Genomic DNA, 22367 nt, shown 5'->3' with positions numbered 1-22367 from the left:
GCAGCAGGGGAAAGCAGACTGTGCTGCTCAGTAGCTGTAGCTCCCTATGTAGTGACTGGAAACAGGCACACATCAGCCCACATTCGGCTCAGACCCCCGTTCTCGTTCATCCCGGCCCATCCCGCCCTACTCCCCGCCGAGCCTCCGCCGCGCCCCCGTGCCGCCCGCAGTGCACGCCGGGAGCTGCCGGCCGGGTTGATCCGGGCCGGGCCGGGCCGCAGCGCCCGGCCCCACCTGAGAGCCCTGAGCCCGCTGACCACACCCCCGGCCGCTCCCCCGCCGGCGAGGCCCGGCCCATGGCAAAGAGCTCGGCCGGCGGCTGGGCGGCTCGGGGCCGGCCGTTTCCTGCCCGTCGGTAGCGGCGGGCGCCGTTGGGCTGCGCCATGCGGGACTACGAGGAGGTGACCGCCTTCCTGGGCGAGTGGGGCCGCTTCCAGCGCCTCGTCTTCTTCCTGCTCAGCGCCAGCATCATCCCCAACGGCTTCAACGGGCTGTCCATCGTCTTCCTGGCCGGTACCCCCGAGCACCGCTGCGCTGTGCCCCCCGGAGCCAACCTGAGCGAGGAGTGGCGGAACGCCAGCATCCCGCTGGAGCTGCGCGGCGGACTGACGGGGCCGAGCCGCTGCCGCCGCTACCGCCTGGCCGTGCTCGCCAACCTGTCGGCGCTGGGGCTGCGGCCCGGCTCCGACGTGCAGCTGGCGGAGCTGGAGCAGGAGCCGTGCCTGGACGGCTGGGAGTACAGCCGCGATGTGTACCACTCCACCATCGTCACCGAGGTGAGGGGAGCAGCGGGGCTTCAAGCTGAGCCCGCGGTCAGGCTCGTTTGGTGGGTTCCACCTGCAGAGCCCGTGTGTCAGCCAGGAGCTGCCGGCAGGACACGCCGTCCGCGCTGTGCTGCCAAGGGAGTGTGTGTGGATCTCAGCACTGCTGTCCCGGGCCACTCTCGGTGGCCCTGAGTGCTCCTGCTTTATATCTGGCATGCTGCATTTAGTTTGAGATCTAAGCTAATCTCTTCTGTTTAACTCCACTCGTAAAAGCGGTCTCAAACTGCAGTGTCTCAGCTCGTGTGGCCTGTATACAATGCCTGCAATTCAGCAGGTATCTGCTGGAGGACCTTGGGGAACAAGGATCGGCCCGGGAACAACGGGCTCAGTTGGCTTTATTGTTGGTGGTTCAAGGATGTCTCTTTGAACTCACACATCAAAAGGGGTTGGTTTATTTTCTTTATAAAGGAGGCAGAAGTCATCCTGCAGGTGCGGCAGTTGGATGCAGCAGGGGAGTCCTGTTCTGTGCTGTGCCACACAGGACCCAGAATTTGCTGCCTATCAGCCTGACACCTGCTGTCCCTGTTCAGCTCAGCTGTGTCCTGCCAGCAGAGCTTCAGACCCAAGCAGCCAGTGAGGCTGAGGCTGTGCTGCTTGTCCTTGTGTCAGGTGCAAGCTGCACAGACCCACAGGCACTGGTTGCCTTAAGACACAAAGAACTATTTGGGTTCCAAACTGCAGATAGGACTTTTCAGAAGGCTTGTTAACCATTTGTACCATTCAATTTCCTGTCTGTACATGTGAGCAACCTTTGCAGAACTGTAGCAATGTTTTCTGCCCAGTGGCCTTTGTTCTTTGCTCTGCCAAACAGAGATGGATGTTTGTGCCTGCTCACAGCTCTGAGCACTGAAATCCATCTCTGGTGAAGGAACGAAGTGAAGAAGAGACCGTGGGAGAGATGCCCTGTTAGCACAGGGGAGCATGGGCATGGCAAAATGTGAATTGTGAAAGCTTCCTTTGAACATGCACAGACCTTAGGGCTTGGGTAGCTGCCACAAGGTGTTGCCTCACCTGTTTCTTAAAGAACTGCTTTCTTCACAAAGAGTAAAACTAGTACCTGGTCATCAGTGCAATGTATGGCTATGAAGGGCCGATGTGCTCTCAGGACAGCTTAAGGTGGTTGGCATCCTCTGTAATACAGCATTTTGCAGGTGAATGTGCTGGTTTTGTCTTGAGTGCCCCAGTACTACAGTGGCTGTCCTGGTTGAAGCGTGGTTTGTCGGCACATTTTTCTCCCAGCTTTGACTCAGTGCAAGTTACAGTGTCTGAACTGTCAGCGCATCTTCCAGAAGCTGTGAGATCCCTAAGGAGAAGGAGCTGCTGATGTTCAGCTACGACTGCAGCAGCTCTGCACAGTTAGGCAGGAGTTTTGTGTCTGGGGGAGGCAGCGTGTGGTTGCCCAGACTTCATGCACCAAGGCAGTATTTTATTCTCCCTTTAATATTAACGCCTTGGAGCCAGTTTTGCAAGAGCTGTGGCCTTTCACACACTTGCAGGTTTTCTCTGTTCAACGTGTTTAATTTGCTGGCTTGGTGTTGCTGTTTTCATGGTTGACTAATGCTGTGTTTGGTTGCATATCTCCAACTCGTTGAATAATCATGAGGACCTTTGTCCCACATTTCAGGAGCTGACACGGGGAGGGGGATGGGGCATTTTTTAAGAAAGGTTTTTCTACAAATCTCTCCTGACTCCAGGGAAAACCCTCCGCTCTGTTTCTGCTCTGCACGGGAGACGTAACACATTCAGCTCTGTCTCATGTGACGATAGGCTTCCCTTTTTCCCAGCAGACATACAGCACAACGGTAGCCGGTCTGCCCTATTTAACCTGTTCCTCCGGAGCAAAATCCCTTTTTCCTCCTTTGCTTTTGGATAGGCTGTATCACGAGGCATAAGGAAAGCATTGCTTTAGTCAAAGTAACCGTTCCTCCCTGAGTCCCATTAAAAAACAAAAGAGAATGTAATCAGAAGAGTTTGTGTGTAATATCATATAGGGTAATTCAGGGGAAAGTCCAACTTCCTCTCCCAGTCCTGTGTGTGAATGCCTGGTATCTGCTGTGGGATCGAACTGAGCAGTGACTTAGGGCATTAATAGCATAGAGGAATCACATCATTAGTATACATTTGATGATGAAAACAGTTTGTGAGAATTCTTATGTACTCCCATATGGGAATGTTTCTTGTATACTGATACTTAAATAGATAAAGAGTTTTGTGTATGCATTCATTTTCCATTTTACAAACATGTGGTATTGTTCATGCAAAATCAGCTCAGTGCATCTTTTGTGCTCCAGAAATGCATGTTTCATGCCTTTTGTAGCCTTAATGTGTGTCGGTGGCTGTTTTTGCAAAGGAAGAATGCTCATTGTGGAGTTATTGCAGCACCCTGAAGCCTGCTGTGATGCCGAGGCTCTGGATGCTTTATGAACACACAGGGAGAGAAAGCTTCCATGCACATATGACAGCCCTGAGTTTTCCATTACACCAAGGGATTCTAGTCCTGCTGTGCTGGCAGACCCTTGAATAAGCGATGCCAGACCACCGGGCAGTGGTGACACCTGGAGTTACATGAACAGGCCCCATAGCTGTTCTGTGTAACTAAAGTTTTGCTGTTCTCTTTCTGTTGGACACAAGGAAGGCCGTGTTGTTAAGTAAAAGCAGGCCTATGACAAGGGTCTTAACTTCCACAAGCTTCCCTGGTCCGGGAGCCAGCAGCAGAGGCATGAAACAAAGTCAGGTGAGCCAGGTTCAGCACTGCTGGCCCCATTGTTCACATCTACAAGGTCTTCCTGTGCAGGAAGTCGCACCCTAATTTCCTTTGGTTCTTGTCCATTACAAACAGCACGTCCTCTTTACTGCTGCAGGGTAATACTGACTGTTTTTCTGGCTGAGATTGATATCAACAGTTTCTCCATCTCGGAGCTGCCCCAGCTATGAATGTGAATATGAATAGATAAGTACTAACAAGCTGTAACCAATTCGTGGGTGCAAAATGTGAGTGTTAGTAGTCTTGTCTGAAGGAGGGATGTCTCATTTCCAGCTCCTAAGTGGATGTGAATGGCAGCTGTACTGAAATGCTTTAAAAATGCATTGGTTTAAAATAACTACAAGGGAAGAAATAGGGTGAAAGCTGTGAAAGAACATCTAAAACCACTCAATAACTTGGACATCTGAATGGATTTTCAGAGGAAAAGTTGTTTAATAACGCTCAGCACTCTCAGCTAAATGGAGAACATTTACATGAGTATGATAGAGACCATATTCTGAATAGATGGCTGTAAGTACTCCATTGTGAGATGGGCCCAGGGGCTTTCTAAAAACCTGCCTTGCTTTACAGAGGGAAGCAGTTGGTGGGAGGGTGTGTAATGCTGGATTTGCTTCAAAACTTACTAAAAATGTTGATATTTTAAAAAGCAAATATTAGCACATGAGCCTATCCCACTTCTACTGTCATACGTGCAAACATAGCTGTGCACAGCCCTCAAAGGTCTTGGTGTTTGTTGTAGTTCTTTGTGTAGGGTTCTGGTTACCGGTATCGGGAAGCACAGTTGATCCTGAATTATGTTGTTGACTTTGTGATTATTTCTATAACTCTCCAAAGGTATTTGGTGGCAGTTTGTATCTGTTTGCTGTGATGCTGTAATTGCGAGGACTTTGGACATGTTGTGGAGTTCCCCGATGTTCAGACTTGCAATTGCCGTGTTATGGTATGTCGCCAAATAGTGGGTGGATTTTATGCTTAAATATTGTTGTTGTATTGCTATTTAGTGGTTAGTTTGTTAGTTCTGTTATATCTCCTTGGAAGAGGTGGCAAAATGCCAGTGAAAGTTGCACAGAATGAGGCATCTGCATCAGTGTCTGTGTGGAGCACTGCATGGTTTCATGTCAGAACTCATGAGGTGCCAGCTCTTCTTCCAAGGCAGCTGATGTTCTGCAAGCACAACGGGTACAGTATCTATACATAGAAAAAGTAGATAACCTTTACCTCTGTGTGGCTTTGAAGTGCACAGAGAGCTTGGAAGAAGTACCTTTTTTATATAGGATGTGGCAATGTCATCAGCTGCATTTGTGGCCAGTACTTGCCCTGCAGCTTTAGTTTGATGCCTTTATTTACACCACTGCCCCGTTCTCTGCAGAACTCAAATGTTTTGTCTCAGAGTCTGGATTTTGTCGTGATTGTGGAGGCACGTGTGAGATTGCTTTGGCTCTCAGCTCATTGTTGCAGGTATAAGGCTGCTCCTGAAGACATTGCCTTGACCCAGTGAGCTCTGCAGGAAGTATTTACAGCCCAAAGTACTGCACTCTGAGTAAGAAGATAAGCTTAAATCACAGCAGATTATATCCTCTTCCAAAGTTAAAATAATAATTGTGAGAAAACTCTGTGCCATGACATGAGCAGTGGGTAGCAGTGTGGAGGAGCTGACGCTTTTCAGGATCAGTAGCTGCTCTTTGGAATGAGGTTGAAACATATTCTTGTCCTGTTTGGAGCCACGGCACCTTGCTGAGGTGTGCCTTATCTGAGCCTCTGGGGCAAAGGCTTTGCTTACTCAAGGGATACCAGGAAATGAAAATAGCACATGATTTTTAGAGCACTGGGTCACAGCGCGCTGTGTCCAAACAGCCCTGCCAGCAGCAGGAATCAATCAGTAACTGCTCTTGGGATCCTCTCTGGCCTTCCAACTAAAATGCTTCAGTGACTTTCTTGGTCAATGTGCAGTTCAGGGAAGGGTACGGCTGCAGAGTGGTTCTGGAGGACTGATGCCATCATCAATATGAACAATGTAGACCTGTCTGGTGACTCATTAAAAAGCTGAGGGCTTCATTCATTTACTGACTGGGGTGAGAGGTAACGGACCTGAAAATCTGCCTGTTCTGATAGTTGTACACGTGGAGGTTTGGGCTATAATTAAGTGATATTGCACAACCAACATAGTTTTCCCTTGGAAACCCAACACTGAAGTTCTCTTCAGTGCCTGGTCCAAGTGCTCTTCATCGTAACAGATGCTGTAATTGTGTAAATAGAGTGGAGACAAAAAACAAGATAGTAATTAGGGCAGCATCTGAAGGACCAGTGTGGTTCCACCTGTCATGGCAGCGTAACACATTTCATAACCATGAACTTTTCCAAGCAGTGTCTTTATCTCAGTATTCACAGGAAATGTTTGTTATTGGGCACAACATGCTGGTGTCCAGCAAACCAAGTGTGGTGCAGGCTTGTGCTGAGCTGCAGAGTGGGGGACAGCTGGAAGGGGACATCTCATTCTCAAGCACAGGGTTCAGCTGGATAGTAAGGACTTGTTTAATAACAGGACTCTGTAATCGTTGAGCTTCATGTCTGGTTCCAGCAGCTGGCAGAAAGGATTCTTGGAGTGAATCTGTGTCAGTGCAGGATTTCTGCTGGGAGTGGAGCTTGATTCACCATCACGTAAAGGCATACGATAATCACAGAAGCCTCTGTTCTGTATGAATGCGGTGGTGACCATTCACTGTGTATTCCCAAGGCACTGTTGGCTTTGCCAGAGGTTCTTGGCTGCCATAGGCTGTGTGAGCAGGCATCACTCAAGTGTTCTTCCATCTATAACGCAGTGTTTGTTGGATGAATGCGTATTTAATCATATACATGTTAAATCACAGTTTTTAATCTACTTATTAATAATCATGGATTATTGTGGTTGGAAGGGATCCAAAGGGATCATCACATCCACTCCCTGGCTCTGCACGGGGCCACCCAAAATTCAAATCCTATTTCTGAGAGCTGTCCTCTGTTCCAGAAGTACTTTAAAAGCAACCAGGTGGAACCCACAGAACTGAACTGTTTGTAACTTGGGGTGGGAAGGAAGGAGTCATTGGGATCAGTGTCAGTATTTTCATTTCAACCTTTTTAGCATGAAATGAAAACTCGCCCAGTTTCCATCACTGACGCATCACGTGGGGCCCTGTGGGAGCTGTTTGGAGGGCAGCAGTCAGCAGGGCCTGGCCTTGTGTCACAAGGGTCGGTGGCCTCCAAATTCCACTGCTGTGCTCAGGACCTGAGGGGCAGCAGCTGCAGGCAGAGCCCAGCACTGAGGGGGGGTGAGGTGCATCCCTGCTGCTCTGTGCTTTCTTCTGGTATTTACCAATATTTACGTACTTTTTTTTCACTCCCTTAATGACCAAAACAAGATGAAGACTCTTTCCGTAACAGTTGATAGAGATAACAAAGTAACACAAATGCTATTTCCAAAAGGTGAAACTGTTGCGGGTAAGAGGGTTGCAAACTGTTGCAGTCTTCATTTAATAGGTATCTTTTTTTTCCTTCCTGTTTTTGCCACCGTGTATTTTCATTTTGAAGATGGTGTTTTGCTTGGCTTGTATTTATTTCAGCGTGTGTTCTGAAGGTTGTGAGTGATGCTTCCCTGGAGAATTGAGATCTGCTGGGCTCTGCAGGTCCTGGCGCAGACCCACACTTTGCAGTCAGGTCCCTGGTGAGCAGTGAAGTCTCTGGAAACCACATGAAAGTGTAATAAAAGAGGAGGAACTTCTCTCTACGTAGTTCAATTTCTCTTAACTTAGAAATGTGAGGTTTTAATGCAAGGGTTCACCATATGCAGGAAAAGAAGATCTGGGGTTTGTAGTGATGCCTTGCAAACCCGGCAGGATTCAAAGTGAGCTGAATGGAGAATACGATGAAATTGGGAGTGACTTTCACTTGCATTCACAGGGGTAGAACCATAAGTGTCAGCCATTGACTGTGTAAAGAAAACCACAGGAATCTACACCCGAGGTGGTGGTGGTAGTGTGGCCTCAGATGGGTGATCTGAAGAGGGATTGGAGCTGGTGTATTTGGCCTCTGTTGAGCAGCATTGTATGGTGCTAATTTTCTCAAGCTATGTCTGTGCTTTAAGTTGGTTATTGTTTTCTTTTGTGGAAGCTGTCTGTCCAGGGAGCACATTTTCCTCAGGCTCAGCCAACCTGCTCAGAAGGAGGGAGGGGAAATGCTGTTGATTTAAAGCCTTTCATGTTCTTTCTCCTTGCAGTGGAATCTCGTGTGTGACAATGACTGGAAGGGGCCCATGAGTACCTCCCTGTTTTTTGTGGGCGTGCTGCTTGGATCGTTCATATCGGGACAGCTCTCAGACAAGTAAAGTATATGCACCAGAACCACTGGTCTTTGATGTGTTTTGCAAGCAGTTCGTGCATGTGAAGTTTGGCACAAATGTTTTCTGTGACCATTAACATGTCCTAATTCTGTGACTGTCCAATCTGAATATACACAAAGCATATAGAGCACATGTCCTAACTTGAACCAGGATGTCACAGGGATCGCTGGTAGGGGTTATATTTACCACTTTATTTTTTCAGAGTAATCACTTCTGCAGCAAATTGGTTTTATGCCAGAAGGTGTAAGGAAGAGATGCTTTGCTTCTTACAAAAGTTTTCCTTGTTATGGTTTTTTAATATACTGATCTATGAACTGTTTGCTGTGTGGAGGTGGAGCATCTATTATTGCTTTTACATTGTAAGTAATGTTGCTGACAGCGAGTTGCCTTCCTGCTCGCTGTCTGAAATGAATGAATGGTGTTTCAGCACATACCTGAAGGTGACTTGGCTGTGACCCTTGGAATATTATTTTCTCGTGTTGTGTGGATCTCTTCATGTATTTAGAGTAGTTGTGCATGTGCTGTTTCCTGAATCTTTGCTTCTTGCAGATGTCATATTTCTAAGGATACACATGAGTCATTTCTTTCTGAAGATTTAATTCATGCTGTTCTTTTTTTTTTTCCTTTTCATCTAATCCATGGAAGATTTGGCAGGAAGAGTGTGCTGTTCTCAACTCTGGCAATGCAGACCATCTTCAGCTTCGTTCAGGTCTTCTCTACCAGCTGGGAGATGTTTTCTGCGTTCTTTTTGCTAGTCGGCATGGGACAGATCTCAAACTATGTGGCTGCGTTTGTTCTTGGTATGGAAGTCCTGCTGGGCACAGAATGCTGTCTGTTGTCTTGTGTGCTTTCCTGCTTAGGGCTGGTTTGTTTTGTCAAGAAATGTTCTTAAGAGTTTGTCCTCATCACATGTGGATGACTCATGCTATCTTTGGAAGCTTCCAGTTGATAGTAATGAAGTCTGAATTAATTTAATGGGTTACCAGAGGACTCAAGTGTTTCAGTTAATAGAGAAGTAGAGAATTCTAGAAGGTTTTATGGGTCAGGGTCTAATCTAGGCATCTCTGAATTAAGCTTTAAAGAAGCTAGTCTCTCCATAAGCTGCAGGAGACCCTGTGGAGATCAAGCTGAAGTTAAGTACTAGTATATCAGATGGTTATTAGTCCTCAGGTACAGTAGATAATAAAAACACAAAAATACAGAAGAGTTGGCTACTTCTAGCTAAAGAAATGCTATATGGTCTGATTAGTTACTTTTCATACTTATAATTACTGGGTTGATGCAAGATCATCACATGAGGCAGGTCTGTTGTGCCTCCAGTACTGCATGGCTGTGTTCTGTACTGCCCCATGGAGTATGTCTCAAAGCCAGTTATTTGTGGTTGCTATTATGTTAAAAGAATAACCTTTGCTCTTGTTCTGAACAGGCACAGAAATTCTTGGTAAATCCACTCGTCTGCTATTCTGCACGTTGGGTGTTTGCATCTTTTATGCCTTTGGCTACATGTTGCTGCCACTGTTTGCCTATTTCATCAGGGACTGGAGGACGCTGCTGCTGGCACTTACTTTACCTGGGCTGCTCTTCATCCCACTGTGGTGGTGAGTATAATGAAAACAGAAGACTTTAGACTTTAGAAGTCCTGTCAATGGGTTTTTAAGAGCCAGGTGTTAGCCAGGCTTTAGCACTGAAACTCAGGAACAGTCAGAATAGTGGCCACTGTATCCTTTGCTGTTCCCAATCCTTTAGACTTAAGTCTGCAGCTTTGTGAGTAATCTCTGTCTGACTTATGCCTGAAGAAGTTAGTCTCCATTTTCCTTGAGAGTTCTGGAAAATTAAGTGATCGTACATGAAAAAGGGGAAGAAAAATAAAAACAAAAAAAAACTTTATCCTTCTGTACCAAGTAGCACCAGTTAAGTGTTACGGAAGGCCTAAAGGCAGAATGAAAAAGCAGCTATTTTGGAAAGTGACATGATGACAGATCTGACAAGCTGTAGCTGTAGAGCAGTACTTGCACTACTGTGCAACCTCAGTACTTCCTGCCTTAGTTAATGAAATGCTGCTTTCCAGTGATGTGAACTTGTGAAGTTGAAGTCAGCCACATGGTGGTGGTGTTTCTTCACTTACGCATAAAAAGAATGTGATCGCATCTGGCTTCTCTTAGTGAAGCTGAAATACCTCCATAGATTTCACTTTCTGTAAACACTGTCACATACAGCCAAGTCAAGTAAGGATTTTTTATGCCTTAGTCGCTATGCAGGTGCCTCTTCATTTACAGAATGCTGCTTCTGTATTCACATTTCTGAATTTCTTTCATTAAGCCATTTTTTTCCCCGTACACTGAAAATTTCTGTTATTTTTTCTTCTTTCTTTTTTCCCCTGAATCATTCCTCAGCTCTTTGTACTGTTACAATACACTGACACATTTTAGTCTGTTCTTCAGCCTACAAGTCAGCTCTTGTGAACCTGATTTCTGTTGTCTTAGCTTTTAATTTCTACAAGATGTGTCAAGTTTTGTCAGGTCTTTGTGCCTGGAACAACACATGTTGGTGTCTGAAGCAGTGAGTTCTTTGGAAATACTGGCATATAATTCTGAATCTTTCTTACAGGATCATTCCGGAGTCTCCACGATGGCTGATCTCTCGGGGACGGTTTCAAGAAGCAGAAGACATCATCCGAAAGGCTGCAAAAATTAATAAGGTTACAGCCCCAGATGTTATCTTTGACCCTAGTGAGGTAAGATTCACTTCACAGTGTGGTTGTTTGCTGGGCTTGCTAGTTATCTATGGAAAGCAATTAATTTCGAGTTTTGACTGCCACTGTATCATGCACTTCTGAAATGGTTACAAGTTTATCTTTTGCCAGAAAAGCTTTAAAGCAAAATACCCTTTCACTGTTTGTTAAGGTTTGAAAAGCCCTTACTGTCCCAATTCCATGCAACATTCAAATGAAAACAGCTTTTTGAATATGGTTAACAGCTTTATTTTCTATTTAAACCACATTTTAGGAAGAGAATGTAGTTAATTTGGTTTGCATGTTGCTTTGTGGTCTGAATGCGTCCCAGATGAAGCCAGCAAGTTAGCAGGAAGTCTAGTTTATCACAGTGATAAATACAGTGGATCTCCTTAGCCCAGGCAGCTGGCAAAAGGTTTCTTTAGGTCTTCCAGGCATCTGAGACCTGGCCATGTGGCACCTAACAGGGAACTCAAAGTCTCCTCATCTCAGTCTTTGTTTTTCCTCCAGTTTCTGATCTTTTTGGACAGAAATACCTGATTCTGAGTGGTTGGATATAGATAATGCTTACGTTCTGCATTTTATGCTTGGCACTATAAATGTTGATCTTCAAGTTCAACTTCTACCACATAGAGGAGATAAAGACTTGAGCATCCTTGAACTGGAGTAATTAGCAGTAGAACTGCTTGTTTCCTTCAAGTACCTTTTGGTGTCCTTAAGCTGTAGAATGAGTTCTACATTCATTTATTCACAGGCCAGACAGACAAATCATTTGCATAATCCAGGGGAATGGGCACCTGTCTAGGCATCTATTTGGGCACAGTTGCTCAGCTGTATTCCCACTGACACTAGACTGTCTAGTTGTTGATAAGAAAATTGATTACTTCTATTCTTGTGTATTTACTTGATTCACAAAGGCTCTCTGAGCCAAATGTTTAGTCGTTAAACTCAGAGGTGTTGCTATTGAGGCTGAAAAGGCTTCATTTGGCTTGCTTTAAGCTTGAAAACTTGCCCTGTGCCAGCAAGACAACAGAAAATGAGCTCTGGCTTCAACATTCGGGTAAGGTCATCATCCCTGGAATGCCTCCATTTTCTGTTCTTAGAAATACTGATCTGTTCCCCATCTCTGAGCAGCAAAATGCTTCACATTTCCCCAGAGAGGGGGGTGGATATTTCTGATCACAGAGATAAAAATCCTGGGACATCAACCTCCAGAAACACAGTTGATGACTCAAAGAAAAAGGAACTAGATTAGCAGGTGTTTGTTTAGCTGCAGAACTCCCAACCATCTTTTTTTCTTCTTCATTTTTATTGTTTTAAATAAGTTGTGACACAGTCACTTGTGCAAAGCCTTTCTTCAGCTGCGGTCTGTTTATCTGTGTGCTTTCTGAAGAAGGTTGGCATCTTTCCCCTGAGGTCTTAGGAAACATGTTTATGCTGCAGCAGGATTCTCAGAAACAGGCTGGCCCTGAGGCACTGTGCAGCTGGAACGGAGAAGCTCACAGGGCTGCTGCCATGGAGTATTCCTCTGAAATGATTAGACTCTGAGGTTTCAAAACCAATTTGGATTTCAAAACCAGTTCAGATTCAGCAGGTGACTGTTCACAAATGTTCCATGGAACATCAGCAGGGCCTGGTTGGCTGAATTGGCTGAATAAACAGGTTTGGATGACGAGTTTCATTCCAAATCACTTTGCCTTCCCTTCCCTTGTAGTTTTTTGCTCTCCCCTGTCCTGCTAAGGGACTGTATTATCTGGCAGGGCTCTTTTTTTTTCATAATTGATCTAAATTTTGCATTGTTCCTGGTTTTGTTGTGGTTTGTTTGGGTTCTCTTTTTTCTTTCTTTTTTTTAATGCTTCCTGTTTGTAGATATCTTGGCAACAAGGAGTGGCAGAACTGGAAAGCACAGAGGAAAGGTCATGTGATTTAAGAGAAAGGACTGTGTGCTGAGAAGCTGCTGCAGCTTGTGCAGGGGGGAGGCTTAAGCATAGGCTGATTGGAAGCTATCCAGTGTAAAGAACTGCCTTTAAGAGAAAATGAAGATTTTATGAAGGCAAATGCACTGAACTTTGGAGTGCGTGAGCAGTAAAATGCAATTTTATCTTCCAGGTCTTAAGAACGAAATATTGCTTGGAAACAATATTCTCTTGGCTGCAGAGGGTATATAAACCTCATGCTTTTGAGACGTGGAGGAGAAAATACATGTTTTCAGTTGAGGGACAAGACTCAAGGGTTCTGTACAGTCCCCAACATATAACTTGCAAAATATCACCTACCTGAGATGGAGGAGAGGCGGATGAGGAACTAAGTTTAATGAATGGTTGCTTTTATCTCTTCCCAGCTTCTTCCACTGAACCTGTCTGATGTTCTAGGGGAAAAAGAGTTTAAGTGGTACTAATAGAAAGTAGAGGATGCTAAGGTTGGCCAGACAGAAAGAGTTCAGAAGCGTTTAAAGTAGTGGGTGCACTGTATTGGAGTGACAGTCTTACTTTGTGATCATTTTCACACACCATAGTGTTCACAGTGTTGACAAAAGGAGTTCAGTCTTTCAATTTGTAAATCCTTTATGGAGTCTAAGGCAAAGAAAACGCTTACTAATTTCAGCTCAAACGTTAAGTGACTTTAAGAAGGAGCAGCTATTTTTATAGATACTTGTGCCCATATACATGTTTGGTTAAAAGCAAGGCACCTGTTTCAGCTTTTACAGCATATCAGAATGGTCCCACGTGTACTCAGAATACTGATGTGTAAGCCAAGCCAGTGGGCTTATTGTCATAACTGTTCCACTTGTGGGATGCTGATGTTCTGTGCTTTTTGTTTGCTTCTTTCCAGCTGCAAGATTGGAGTTCCCAGGGCCAACAGACATACACCATTTTGGATCTAATGAGAACACGAAATATCCTCACTATCACGATTATGTCAGTGATTCTGTGGTAAGCAGAAATGTGGTTGAGGAATAAGTAGACACAAAAGTAATAAAACAATAAGGAACTGCTCTTTGAACACTGAAGTGTTCTAAAGAGGTATGGGCAAAAACGATGGCCTGAAGTGGCATCATGCTGTTTATGTAGGTTCTTAGTTACATATGCTGAAGGGCACGCAGTAGATGAAGTTTTGCAATGAGAAAAAAGAGTCAGCGTTGTGGAAGTTAGTTGCATATCTTAAGCGCTCTTGCAAATCCAGCAGAAAAGTATTTGGAGGCTTTGGGCTAGTTTTAAACTGGTTTTACCTTGTTGGTCAGTTACCTAATCTGCTTTTAAATCATTTCCCAAAGTGTAAAGCATCCTGTGCTGGTTCACAGCAACATTTCATATATAGATCCATGGTATATTCTGAGTTATGAATTGAAATTCCCTGCAAAAGGTGTAATTCATCAAGGTTTGCTGGTGTGATAAGCTAAGGCAAACAGCTACTAAAAGTGAATTCCAGCTAGAACAAGTAGGTTTGTTTGTTTGTTTAATACAAAAATAACCCCTAAAAGCCCCGTGTTGTACAGCATCACTGAAAATCCCACATAACTGCTATTGAAGAGAATAGCTTTTACTGGTGCATCATACACACCAACAGGGGGATTACCTCTGTTATTCCAGGCAGTTTATTTTAAGCAATTGAACCATGAAGGTTGTTCTCCTTTGAAGTGAGAAGAAAAGAGAACTTAATTTTGGTCAGTGGTGCACTTAATACTGTGCAGTAATTTTGCTCTGGGTTCTGCTATAACATAAATGCAATGGGAAGGGAAGTGCTGAGTGCTCTGTGCAGGTCTTGGACACGTGCTGAGCCAGTATCCTTATTTACCATGTGCTGCTTGCTAGTGAGGCATAACCTCCTTTTCCCAGTACCTCCAAAACAACGTAGATTTTATCTCCAGAGATACTTGTGTGTTTTCCCTGGTCATATGTGCCAACCTGGCAGTGACACAGTTATGATGGCACTGTTCCCAGCCACTAAACTTCATCTTGTTAACTCAGGCACAGAGCCATGCAAATGCAACTTGAATGGTATCCTGCCAACTTTGGGCACGGTAGAGAAAACCCCAAGTTGTTTGGATCTGCTATGATGCCATACTCCTTTTGTCTGAGCTCATTCAGCAGGGAGGGTAACGACCCAGAGCATTCTAAAGAACAATCTGACGGATCATGTTCTTCTTTCAGGATGATAATCTCCGTTGGTTATTTTGGACTTTCTCTTGACACGCCCAACTTGCACGGCGATGTCTATGTGAACTGCTTCCTCTCAGCAGTGATTGAGGTTCCAGCCTACATTATCTCCTGGCTGCTGCTTCGAAATCTCCCCCGACGGTATTCAATGGCTGCTGCGTTATTCTTGGGAGGCTGTGTTCTTCTCTTCATTCAGCTGGTGCCTTCACGTATGGAATCATTAGTTGATCTCAAACACACGTGATAGGTGAAGTCCAGTGCCATGCACTGGGCAGATGTGGAGGAAAAGTATCCTGAAGGGACTAAATATAGATGTATGCTTCCTATTTTTGCCATCCTTCCTTGGTTCTTCAGTGCACCAGCACTGGGAGCTCACAAAATATAACGATTGAGATATGTTTTTAAAGATAGGTCCTTGATTTTGTGGTGTGGATGGATCAGTGCCGTAGTCCAGTTTTGGCCTAACTCAGATCTTTGACAAGGTGCTCCAGTAAACTCATGGAGGTTACCTGAAGGCTGCAGAACTTGCTTCTTAAAGACTGCTATGGACTGTCGTTAGGGCTGTTTAAAAGTTAATGTGGAAGTATTTTTGATAAGCAGAGATGCTTGCACTGCATTAAAGTTAATAGTTAAAATGTGTGGCAAATCTGAGGAGGTCAAATTAACATTTATTGGATATCAAAACAGCATGCATCTTCAGGGTGGTTAGACTGAGGGTTGTAAACTCAGTCTGATGAGGAGGTCAAATGTAATGGCAGAGTAGTCTTGTTGCTTAGCACTTCTTTATTCTTTGATTTGTAAACAAACCAGGATGAGTTTATTTGACATAGGTAATGCATGAGGCACTTCGTTTTTTTTTGCCAGAGTTAGTTGGAAACTGATAAGATCTGTTTTGATTTTTCCAATTTTCAATCCAACTGTCCTGGTTAAAGTCAGCTCAGCATTGTAGAATTGACTGGTAGCTTGAAAAGTTAAGGAGAAACCAGAGTAGCAAAGTAAAATTAACTTCTTCAAATGCTTAACTTTGCTCAGTTTATTAAAAGGGGACGTATGACATTGTTTGCAAGAGCAAAGATCTGCCTCCAGGAATCTTGAGAAACCTTTTGAAGTCATTGCCCTGTTGTACTTATTTTTAAACCTCCTCAAGAGGAAAGTGGAAATTGTTGGGTCCTAGTTTAAAACAAAGAAGTTGCCCTCACTCAGTCACATGTGCAGGAAAAACGGACACCAGATAATGCAATTAATTACACAGGAGTTATGCAATCACAGTAAATTTACTGACTATCATGAACTGCCAAGAGTTTTGTTGAAGTTCTTGCATTTTAATTTCAGATATTCGTGCCCTATCTATTCTCCTGGTGATGTTAGGGAAGTTTGGGATCACATCTGCCTTTTCAATGGTTTATGTTTACACGGCTGAGCTCTACCCAACAGTAGTGAGAAACATGGGAGTTGGAGCGAGTTCCATGGCCTCCAGGCTTGGCAGCATCCTTTCGCCTTATTTTGCTTATCTTGGTAAGTGAATGTGCTGGGAGGACACTGATGGCTGGAAAGCATTGCTTCAGTGCTGCCTGCAAGGCTTAGGACAGAACTGAACCTGAGTGCAAGACTCAGTTGCAGGGTATAACATAAACTGAAACAAAATCAGTTCTACTCATTCTTGAACAGCCCCCTCCTCACAGGCATCATGAGTGTGCCCACAAAGACTGTCAGCTGTCCAGCACTGCAGTGCTTGTGTCCACGTGGTGGGTCTAGAATCTGTTGTGACACTGTGGAGGTCAGGGGGCACCAGCTGCTTTGGATGCTATACTGAGGGGATTTTGTTTTAACTAACAGCTGTTCTGAAGTACAAACATTGTCAGTGGCTTGAAACTGAAGCTACTTTTTGTTGCATTCTGCTAGGTGCCTATGATAGATACCTGCCTTACATCTTGATGGGGAGCCTGACTGTGCTATCAGGAATTCTGACTCTTTTCCTGCCAGAAAGCTATGGTATGCCTCTTCCTGACACAATTGAGCAAATGCTGCTGGTAAAAGGGTAAGTATTGCCTTCTGATTTTTATACATCTGTTTTATCTATAAATGTAAGCGTATGCCTCTGCCTGTTCCCATTTGTAGAGCTTTGCTGAAGTATTTGATTTGCACTAAAGTGTTCTGGCAGTAGGAAGGGCTACAGCACAAGTAAGGGCCAATATACACGTGTACCACAGAAACTGCTGGTTAAAAGTCAGAATTCTAACAGGGATTAGTGAATTATGAAGAACTGTCTAAGGGACGTTTTTCTGGAGGGAGGTGGGATGCACTGCGCTAAGAGAGGCAAAGTGTCTTTTCTGGTAGGATGGCTGAGCCGATAAGCAGAACTTTAAACTAAGGGAGGGGCAGCCAGCAGCAGCCTTGTGGGGGACTGGTGGGTATGGGTGACGTGGAGGAAAGGGCATCTACAGGGTGCTGTTTTGGGGAAAGACAGGGGGTGGGGGAAGGCACTTTCTGGGACATCAGCCTGCTGGGGTGCCTCTCTGAGGTGCTTATACATGGTGCATGTAGCATGAGGAGTAAACATGAGGAATTAGATTTGTGTGTACAGTTGCAGATCTTGTTGGGATCACGGAGATATGAGATGGCTCCCACGACTGAAGTGAAGTCCCTTGCAGTGAAGGGATACAGGCTGGAGAGAGATAGGAAGGACAGACTTTGCTTTATATGTTTGCTTTTAAAGGTATAGTGACATTTTATGGATATAATAACCAGCTCACTGACAAAAACATTTTCAGCCCACAATGGTGAAGTATCAATTCTGGTTGAAAGTAGGATATCTTTTTTTCCTTATTTAAATGGGCTTCATTTTTAGCCTGTGTGTTTTAAATGATTCTGCAGTATCAAACTGACACAAAGTAATTTACCTCCCTAAGTTCTTAAAGCAGTGCAAGTACTGCTGAATTCTTCCAATTTAGGTCAGCTGACCTAAGGAAGCATTGAGAGTTGGGCCTTCTGCCATGATGGCTCCAAGTGAAGCCAGTTACCCACTGTTAGAAAAGGACCCATTCAACTGAAGTCAGCAGAAAGTTCAACTTAGATTCTGTAATGTCCAATAGGGTTCCCAGTATCAGTCTTCTTTCTGTCTGCTCTGTTATTCTATTTTCCTGTTTCTTTCTTTGCAGACTAGAATACAGGCCTGCATCTAGTGCCAAAAGGAATTCAAAGGATGAAGAAGAAAATCCAGAGATTTTTAAGAGCACTTCTTTTTAATGAAACACCTTCTTCCTGGTGGACTGCAAGTTAAATGGATTTGCTCCTAACGCTCATTCTAGAAAAGGGCTAGTGGCAACACTTCTTCCTGCAATTTTAACCTTATTTATTAATTTAAGCACTGTGTTCCATGTATTCTCTTTTTATATGACCACAAATACTGTGTAGCCTTCACTGATATATTTTTTTTCAGCCAGTTGTTTTAATGCATTAATACCAAGGAACAGTATCTGATCAGACCTTTGGAAGTAAGTGTATACTTGAAAGTGAGCTCAAGGGCTGGCAGAGCACCTGGACTCCACAGTGAGTCTTCTTCAGAGCTAATGGCCATCAAGAATTTAGAAATGCTAGAAAAAGCTGCTAATTACTTTTGATTTCTTGACTTCTGTCTTTGGACAGGAAACTTATTTATTACAATGCAAACATGCCTCTGATCTTACTCAAGTGACTTTGCACGTGCTGAGTTTGCTAGCAGATTCAGAAAGATGCGAAGAAAGATCTTTGAGAATGAGTTTTAACCTGGTGTGTTGTGATTCAGTGTGGGCTGAAAGGATGGTCTTGCACAGGGCACAGCATTGAGGTTTTGCTGACAGAGTCCTCTGGAATCCAATGCTGGATTGCAGCTACAGCTTTCTGATGGTGTTGTTTACATCTGACACTGGAACACGGCCCACTTTGGGGCTGTATTTATTCCAAATGATGCAGAAGGTTTTTGCCTGTGTGTGGAGAGGGTGGTGGTGGTAGTGTGAGCTTCCTCCCTTTTGGTGAGTGCTTGAATGTCTGAATTGCTTGGGTTTTTAAACCATAGTCTGTGCAATGTGGTTGGTGGAAGTGATTCTCCTGTCCTAGTTCTGTCCTTCCTGCACACACTCACATACATGCACATGCACACACTACCAGCAGTACATGCCACTGTGCTGAGAATTCCCGAGATCAATATTTACAATGCATTTCTGACCACTGGTCTTTGATTCTCAGCTGCCAACTGTACAACGCTGCGAGGTCTGTTATTTCACTGCACTCCTGTTCATTGTTAATATGAATTATGTTAAGATTGTTTTTAAAAAATCACATTGAAAATCTGCTGAGACTGTTCCTTGGGTCACAGCAGCACCCGTTGCCTGTGTCTGTTTAAATGTGTGCATACACGTGGTCTCATTTGTGCCATTCTGAACTCACACTGCATTACAGTGTGATGGATGTGTGTAGTGAAAGCATTCATCCCGTGGCATTTGTTTTTGTGTTGTCCTGTCTTGTAGAGGCTGAATATGCAGAACCAGAATTGTGCTGCTTGGGGCTGGTGAGGCCTTTCTGGCTGCTGGCCCTGGAGCATTGTGCTGCTCTGTGCCAACATGCAACATCAGCTGCTCCGAGGCTTTTGTTAAGCACAGCTCTGTACCCTGTCCTTGCCAACCAGGCTTTCTTAAGCTGTAGGGTTTCACTGCTTTCCCTGCATCTTCTCACCTACTTGCTCAGTGCTGTGACTGCTGGGTGCAGCAGGGAGCTGGTTGGTGATAGAGTGATACAGGGAAACTCGCTATTGTCATTGTCAGCTCCTCTGGGAAGAGAAATCCCCAAACTTTGGCAGGTTCCACATTATTTGTGGTTGGTAGAAGGCCCTTTAAAATGCACCTTGTGATTTCAAAATGGAGCATATGTGCAAGTAAACTTCAGGAAAGTGCATGAAAACAAGCAGGCTGCATGGTGTTGCATCCCAGCACCCCAAGTCTATGATTCTATTTGTCGCATCCCCCACCTTTTCCAGAATACTCATTGCAATTGTAAGAATATGCTCTAAAAGTCAGCACAAGTGATTTATGCCATGTCTCTGATAGGAACCAGCACATTGAAAAGCAGCTTTTTTGTGCTGCAGGAGAAACCTCACCGCAGGAATTTGAGGCCAAATGTTCAGCTGTAACTTCCTTGTGATGAATTTGCCAACACAAACAGCCCTGTCCCATGAATCTTTTCCTGGAAACCGTTTTGGAAGGTATCTTGAAGTGTAAGATGCATGCCTGCCTGGAACCTGGCATTGGGAATCCCTGCTGAAGCCCATTCGGTGCAGTTTCATACAGGTTATGCACCTTCATGTGTCTCAACAACAGGCTTTTGTTCTTGATGATTCTAATGTTTATTAAGTGCTTGTTTGGGATTTTTAGTATGATTAAATTGGGGGAGTTTCCTGGTGGTGATTAATCCTACTACAATGACAACCTCTGTGTCACAAGTTTATGTTTTCTTCCTCACTAATCTTGTAAAAATCCAGAAGTGAGTCAGAATCAATCTATTTAATACAGCATCCTGTGGTACTCTGTTTACTTTCCTCTTCTGCCCTAATCCTCGAGCTTATCTCTGCAACAGGGAACTTGTTTTGGTGTGAAGTCAGAATCCAGCTGTCAAGTATTTCCTAAAGAACCCCGGGGGATGTTTTAATAGCATCACTGGGCAAGCAGGATGTGGGTGGAGGGATGGACCCAGCTGTAAGGGTGATGTCAGTGCTGGCAGCAGGTCAGATGGGCACCAAACAGGCTGTGGATGCCTTCAGTACCAAACGGTGGGGTTTAGTGCTAGGATCAGATGGCACCCGGTTATTGAATGTGCTGCTTAGTAGTGCAGAATCTGTTCTGCTGCCCCTTGTGGAAGGCCTTGTTTTGTGAAAGCTCTCCTGTTATCCTTAAAGAAGTGAGGAGTGATGCTTTGTAAGGGGTCGGGCAGAATCTGCATATGAAAGAGGGGCTGTGGTTTGGCTGAACTATAACCTGGGAAATGCAGGAGGGCTGTGATGCCCTTAACATGCATTACAACCATTGAGATCTCTGGTCAGGGAACATCACTGCACGCCACAGGATCAGCAGTGAGGAAAACAGCATTAAGGCATTGGCTTGGGTTCATTCCCAGCTGTTTGATTCCTTTCATCTCCCTGGGAGAGATGCACAGCCCCACGACTTTGGTTTCTTAGCTCTGAAAGTACCACAGTTTCTTCAGCCTGATATTCACATTCAGTGTGTGATTCCCTGATACAGCTCTCCTGGCTCTGGAAATTGTGCTCTCATGAACATCTTTGAAAGATGAAATGTTAAGAAGCAGGTGGTTCAGGATGATTGCTGACAGCCAGGCCAATGAGAAGTATCACTTCAGCATTAATTTCCTCTATGCACTTAAGTATGTTGTGAAAGTGTTGTTCTTCCAGGGGATTTTCCTATTGAGAGATGATGGTACTGTATTGCTGATCTTGTGGAGCTTGAGATGAACGTGAGTTATCCCCACCTCTTTACAGCTGCTTGTGTTTCATGGCCTCACCCACAGGGGTTCATTTATCAGCTCCCTGGGGACCGTGAGCACAACAAGCACCTGAGGAAGCGGTTGGGACCGTCTGTGTGATTAAGTTCGTGTTGCAGTATTTGTAGGATAGGACCTTAACTTGTAAAGCCTTTGCTTAAAACACAGAATCAGCTTAGGTAGCACAACGAGATGCTCATATGTGCCTTTGGGGTGTTTTGACCCGCTGGTAATGGCCACAGCCTTGTATATAGAAATGTATGGAAATTTCTTCTGGGAATGTAAATACTCTTAACTAAATTGTTTCTTAACCCTGTTGTTGTTTGGTTTTTTTTGTTTTTTGTTTTTTTTTTTTTATAGAAAAATGCTTGTTTGTAAAATTCTGAATAAAATCATATCTGGGATACAAATAACAGAGCTGCTTTTTTATGTAGTCCTATAGATTTTATGATGGTTGATGTGTTCTAAGCTAAGGGTTGGGGTTGGGGTCCTTATAGCTTAGCAGTGTTTGCAGCTCCTCTGGGTCTGTACAAATGGTCCTCAAAAACCTGAGCCACTCCGCCAACTTTATTTCCTCCCAGCCACGAGTTCAGTGTGACAACAGGCAATCAGTGAGGTGACACCATGGGGCACCTGGAACTTGCTGGGCTGCTGATGGGCTGCTTGGCTGCAGGATGATCTGTGGCTTGGAATCCTCCAAGGAGCTGGAGACAGAGCAAGGTGAAGAACTGGTGTTTAAGTAACAGCTCATTTCCCGTGGTCCCTGTAGAACATGGAACTTGATTCTGGAACCCTATGAAACACTGGAGGAGAGCTAAGTTGGATCTTGACCAAGTACCAGCCTTCCTCCTTTAATTAAATGGCTTCCAGCTGGTTAAATCCTAGCTCAATGGGGCATCTTTCTGCTGGATGTCTGAGGAGTTTCAGCGTTTAACAGCCCAATGCTGTTTGTATATTGGATCATTTGAGTTGGGGTTGTTGTGTGCATCCATAC

General features: G+C 44.5%; 1 protein-coding gene across 2 annotated transcripts; it reads left to right on the top strand.

The window, feature by feature from the left end:
* The first annotated feature begins 186 nt into the window (after positions 1 to 186).
* On the top strand, positions 187 to 21786 carry LOC107320080 (solute carrier family 22 member 5-like). 2 transcript variants are annotated; one of them, XR_001558129.2, is made up of 11 exons: positions 187 to 776; positions 7838 to 7941; positions 8606 to 8760; positions 9387 to 9558; positions 10568 to 10694; positions 13524 to 13624; positions 14843 to 15057; positions 16181 to 16363; positions 16751 to 16886; positions 17433 to 17564; positions 18007 to 21786. XR_001558129.2 is itself a non-coding variant. In XM_015875573.2 (10 exons), the coding sequence occupies exons 1-10, from the start codon at positions 384 to 386 to the stop codon at positions 18092 to 18094; spliced, it is 1674 nt and encodes a 557-aa protein (XP_015731059.1). In that variant the 5' UTR covers positions 189 to 383; the 3' UTR covers positions 18095 to 21786. The 2 variants fall into 2 exon arrangements, 1 of the variants encoding a protein (XP_015731059.1); XM_015875573.2 differs by lacking the exon at positions 17433 to 17564 and having other exon boundaries at positions 189 to 776.
* The last annotated feature ends 581 nt before the right edge of the window (positions 21787 to 22367 follow it).

This window comes from Coturnix japonica, chromosome 13, assembly GCF_001577835.2.
Source record: "Coturnix japonica isolate 7356 chromosome 13, Coturnix japonica 2.1, whole genome shotgun sequence".
NCBI lineage: Eukaryota > Metazoa > Chordata > Aves > Galliformes > Phasianidae > Coturnix > Coturnix japonica.
This window is presented reverse-complemented; position numbering and strand designations above follow the sequence as displayed.

Coding starts and splice junctions, on each gene's coding strand:
- LOC107320080 (XM_015875573.2), top strand. CDS start 384: ATGCGGGACTACGAGGAGGTGACCGCCTTCCTGGGCGAGTGGGGCCGC. Junction 7,942..8,605: donor TCGGGACAGCTCTCAGACAA/GTAAAGTATATG, acceptor AATCCATGGAAG/ATTTGGCAGGAAGAGTGTGC. Junction 16,887..18,006: donor CAAATGCTGCTGGTAAAAGG/GTAAGTATTGCC, acceptor CTTTCTTTGCAG/ACTAGAATACAGGCCTGCAT.